Below are 5,000 nucleotides of genomic sequence, written 5' to 3' on the forward strand. Positions count from 1 at the left end.
TCCCGAAATGTTTCCTCGGCGCGCATTGCTGAGGAAGCTAAATGTTTCTGAACAAATTCAGAAACATTTTAGCTTCCGCAACAAATGTTTCCTGTGGCCGCAAACGGGGAAACATTTGCTTCCGCTGTCACAACGTTTTGTGTTCCCTCGTGTTATGTTTCCCCGAACACTAAGCACTAGTGCTGTGTGTTGGTCCTTCCCTCCCATAGAACATTTAAGTGCTGATATTTTTTACAGGTCACAGGTCATTGTTTTATTAATACAGAAAGTATCCTAAACATGCTTAAAAAGCTAACCTTAAGCCTAATTAGGCCTATATAAAAGTTTATAGGGCTAAGGTTAGTTTTTACGAATGTTTCGGATACTTGCTGTATTCATATTTTATCATATTTATCGTTAAGGCGTGATTACTTTCCTTTATTTTCATATTTCTTTTTGTTTGATGTATTCTTAAGTCGGCAATTTTGAAGGGAACACGTAGCACTGAAATGTTCTATGGGGAGGGAAGGGAGAACACACAGCACTAGTGCCCAGTGTTCGGGGGAACAGATAACACGAGGACACACAAAACGCTGTGACACTGCAACAATGTTTCGCCTCAAGAATTGCAAACCTTGGTGTCATTTGGGTGAAATGGATTGGAAGTCGCATCAGTTCCTCCAGCAATGCTGAATCCCAGATTAGGGTTCTTGTAAACTTCCACACGAAGCTGCAAGATGATGACAAATTTGTTGTATTTTAGCCTGGGACCAGGCTCCGCAGTTGAGGTTATGAAGCGGAGCTGGAAACTGGGGGTGGGAAGGGGCACCACCCCTTCTCTCCCCCAGTTCCTCGCTCGGCTCGCTTTGCCCGCCAGCTCGCTCGCCAATTTATTTTTTCGCCGCGTTACTCTGACTCCGGAACCTGATCCCAGGCTATTGTATTTTGATCAAAACTGGAACATTATATATAGAGCAGGAAAGGTCTTGTTTTTACTGACGCGCAAGAGCGCCGCTGTGCTAACTGAATTTCGATGCGTTGCTTACTCTGGGTTGGATATAAGACGGTTGTAAGACAGCTGTACGGCCGTTTTTACATACGAATATTGCTCGTTCAATAATCTTTTTTCCCCGCAGTTCGTCTCTTACATCTCCACGATATTTGTACTAACAAGAGGCGAATTATCCGGGTTCGAATCGATTCCTCCGAATCTTTCCTTCATTATCGGAAATGATAGGGATTCTTGTGAACCTGTAATAACATCATTTTTCATTCGTTCCTAGGCCCCTGGTCGTGTGATCACGGAGTGTCTGCCAATCCCTCATACAGCGAGTTTCAATCGAGTGTCGTAAAACCAAAACCAAAGTTATTACTTTGGCCAATCAAAAGGGACGGAGACAATCTAGTAAACCAATCAAAACTCGAAGTAATTACACGTAGCCGACACAAAGCGCGGGAAAATGTGCACGCGCGAGCCAAGATTGGTTTTGGTTTCACTTCTGATTGGTTGATAAAGTGGCGCGAGAACTTTGAACCAATCACTGAGTGAGGTAATGCAATTACTTACTTTCGACACTCAATTGAAAACCGATTTAGGCACATTATAATTGAGCTTACCAATTCTACGGACGGATCGTTATCCAGCGGCTCGTCATCACCTTGAGAAGAGTGTAAAGAGTGTTGAGAGGTTCGTGAATCTGTTGAGCTGCTTCTTTGAAGCCGAATGCGAGGCACAGGAGCAGCCGCCTGCGGCTGGGCTCGACGATTTATACCTACGCTATTCTCACTTCCGTCAACCTCCACTTCTCTACGTTCCATAGCTCTCTCACGCTGAAGCTGTCGTACTCTATTTTCAAATCTTATTGCATCTTCCGGTTTGACCCGCACAACCAATGGTCTTCCGCTGTTTAAGGGTACTTCCGGTTCCGATAAACTCAATCGCCTTGCAGGATCTGTCAGCACTTCCGGTTGCTCTGAGTACTGGGGCGGAGGAGATCTCTGTTTCCCATGAGAACCGTTCATGATTGTCCTAGTGTCCAGTACACCATCCTGCGTAGAGGACCAGATGTGATGGACCAGATTTCCCAATCCAGAGATTCTGTTAGCATGATTCGTAGCTTCGTAATACGAGGGTGGTCTCAAGGGACCTTGAAGAATGCTCGGTTCCTCCTCGTTAAATGAACACATCTCACCAGCCTGTTCGGTCTCTGGTGTTCCCGTGGAGCGACTATTTCTTCTTCCAATACTAGCAGGCCCGGCGAATGAAGACAAGGAACTGGGTGCTTCTTCGCGAAACGAGTGTTGAGATTCTAAAGACTGTCTGCTATCAGCATCAGAGGGTGGGGCTGGAGGCGTTCTGTTTTCCCGTGGGATGTAGGGAGGGGGAGGTTGATACACTGGAGGAACGCGAGGGGCTGGATCTTCTGGATTGAGCGATTGTCCCTAACGCGATGAAGGAAGACAAAACATGAAATGAAAGTTAGGAGATCATCGCAGATAGATAAGCCACTTAAACCTTTGAATCCCAGGGTGATCGGTATGTAAATTCTCTCTTCAATTTCAATGAAATGACAGTCAGACAGGTATTGAGGATGAAGACTATTATCAGCTTAGAGGTGTAATATCTTGATATAACACCAAATTCTCATGATTACACGACAAAGAATTGTATGGTACTACTTGGGAAAATTTTGGGAATGCATAGCTCTACCAACTGAGCTATCAAGCCAGCAGAGAAGACAATTACGGATGTTGCCACTCTAACATAACCCCAACAATCCATTTCCAAGTTAATACAAGGCATCTCCAAGGGAAAAACCTTCCTCTCATGAAAACTGATTCCGATCAAAGGAAAGCAAAACTCGTTTTGCAAATCAAACATTCGCACTTGAACTTGTTTTAAAAAGGAAATGTAGTGAACTAGTATTTATCAATGACTCGACATTGTAGGGATTGATTGGTTCACTCAGTCTCAGTTATCAGCTCACATACCGTATGACCTTATATGGAAACTAATTGCGTCAAGTGTTACCAAGCTGGAAACTGATTGGCTGTCATTTCCAAGTGTCCAAGCGTTCAGAATTTAATGAAAACGAAATAAAATAGGTATTTCATTGGCGCTTGTTGGATATGAGACTGGTTATGGCCAACTCGGCGCTGCGCGCCTGGTTGGCTATTTGCCATTTGATATCCAACGCGCGCCGTGAAAAAAGTGTTAATTATTCCCTAATTACCCCGATCAGACGATCTCCAGGTATCGCTCTCACTGTGGCCACTTGTACCCTACTGGTATTCCGCGGTTCTGTCGACTGCTCACTCTGTACCCTCGCTGTATTTCCCAGCTGGGCGATACCATTTGTTGTTACCCTTTGATTACTGTTAACCGGGTGATTAGATCCCTCTGGCGAGCCTCTGCTTTGCGCTAGATTTTGATTCGAAAGTCGTGGAACCTAAAAAAAAGTAACGAGACAAGGACAGGTTTCAAAAGCCAGACATTGCAAGAGAAATTTTGTCGCCAGTTGTAATGCGTTCATGACAAAAGCATGATCTCTAGAGGTAAAAAGATTTGGACCTGAAGTTCAGAGGCAGTGTGTCTTACAGCCCTTGTCGGAGTCCTCAGTGGTTTTGCCGCATAAACGAGGCTAAGAGTTCATTGTGTATCTAATAGGCTATTTCCGAGTTCATGCCTGCGTCCTTTTCAAAGCGAGTCTAAGTGCGATGTTTTTGTTATGAAAATTAGTATTCATTCATAGGTAAAGTATAAGTAATTACCATCACAAAAACGTCGCACTTAAACTCGCTTTGAAGAGGAGGCAGACATGAACTCGGAAATGGCCTATTGACCCTTAAGCCTCCTTTGTATGTAATTTAAAACAAAGGAAAATGTGCCTGCAGGCTTAACTCCAATAAGGTCTATAGGTTCGGGTCTTTGGATTCTCATGCGCATGCTCAGCGTTCGAATACCGCTTTCACCTATAAAAAGAGATTCGTCTTCTGAGCTTATTATTGTACAGCCATTTCCACGCATCTATATCAAAAAGCGCTCTGTAACTGAATAACATTTATATTAGGAGCCTGTGAAACGAAATGCATTAACACAAAATTGCTGAAACCAAAGAATCTGACAGAAGTATGATGCTAGAACTAACCACAACTCACTGACAGGAAATTTCCTTTAAGCTAAAAAGAAGGAAAAGTAACAATCTCAAGAAGCACACTTGGTCGCATGTTCGTTTCACCGACCACGTGATCAAAAGAATGGGAGGGCTCTGGGGGCGAGAATGATTTTACCCCCAGCTTACTTAGTCCTCGCATCTTCTGGGATGCTCAATTTGCTCAATTAGCTAACTACGTTGATCATTATAACATGACAAAAAAGGTAAAAAAAGGTTTGGAGTGGTACTTGAAAACCGAAGCCCGGCGCCTTGGCGACTTTGAAGCCCGTTCAAGATTCTCAGTCAGTCGGAACATTGTTACTTTTTTACTCTTTTAGCCAACATATTAACCACATTTTGACAGAAGCTCTCCATCAAATGAGGACACTTAACAGGCACCAACCTGTTGCTCGTACCAGGGGACCTCAACTGTACGCACCTCTTGCGGCCTCAACAGCTCGGGTTCATTAATCCGATCCAATGAATGCACAACTACTGATACTGGCGTTTGATTGGACTGCGCCGACTGGTGTTGTCTCCGGGAAGATTCTGGAGGCTGAAGAAGTTAAACAAATATCACCAAGACCGGCTAAGGCCATGTCCGCATTATTTCTAACAAATATCAAATTCGTGGGCGCTTTATCTGCCATAACTGTGTTGTCCCCATTTTTCTGCTTTTTGCCGGACCTTGACGAACGACGACGTCCCAGAGAACGAAAATGCGGAAATGACCAATTAAGGGATTTGCACGCACCGGAATTAAGTGAGTTTTGCTTTTAAGTACCTTTCTTTGTTATCTTCTACTAAGAGAGTAAGGAACTTCAACAAGGACGATAGCAACGGCAAAGAGAACGTCATCTCAAAATA

At 43.9% G+C, this 5,000-nt stretch overlaps 1 protein-coding gene across 2 annotated transcripts in view; it reads right to left on the reverse strand.

The window, feature by feature from the left end:
* Positions 1-5,000, reverse strand: part of LOC138024165 (leucine-rich repeat-containing protein 1-like) — a 32,348-nt gene that overhangs the window by 5,181 nt on the left and 22,167 nt on the right. The window contains exons 17-20 of one of the 2 annotated variants that reach the window (XM_068871273.1): positions 4,573-4,689; positions 3,213-3,428; positions 1,597-2,421; positions 614-709 (exon numbers count right to left, since the gene is read on the reverse strand). In XM_068871273.1, the coding sequence (XP_068727374.1) occupies positions 614-709; positions 1,597-2,421; positions 3,213-3,428; positions 4,573-4,689 (1,254 nt within the window). Of the gene's footprint in view, positions 1-613; positions 710-1,596; positions 2,422-3,212; positions 3,429-4,536; positions 4,690-5,000 lie in introns of both variants that reach the window. The other variant, XM_068871272.1, reaches the window with a different exon arrangement.

The sequence above is a fragment of the Montipora capricornis genome, chromosome 11, assembly GCF_036669925.1.
Source record: "Montipora capricornis isolate CH-2021 chromosome 11, ASM3666992v2, whole genome shotgun sequence".
Taxonomy (NCBI): Eukaryota; Metazoa; Cnidaria; class Anthozoa; order Scleractinia; family Acroporidae; genus Montipora; species Montipora capricornis.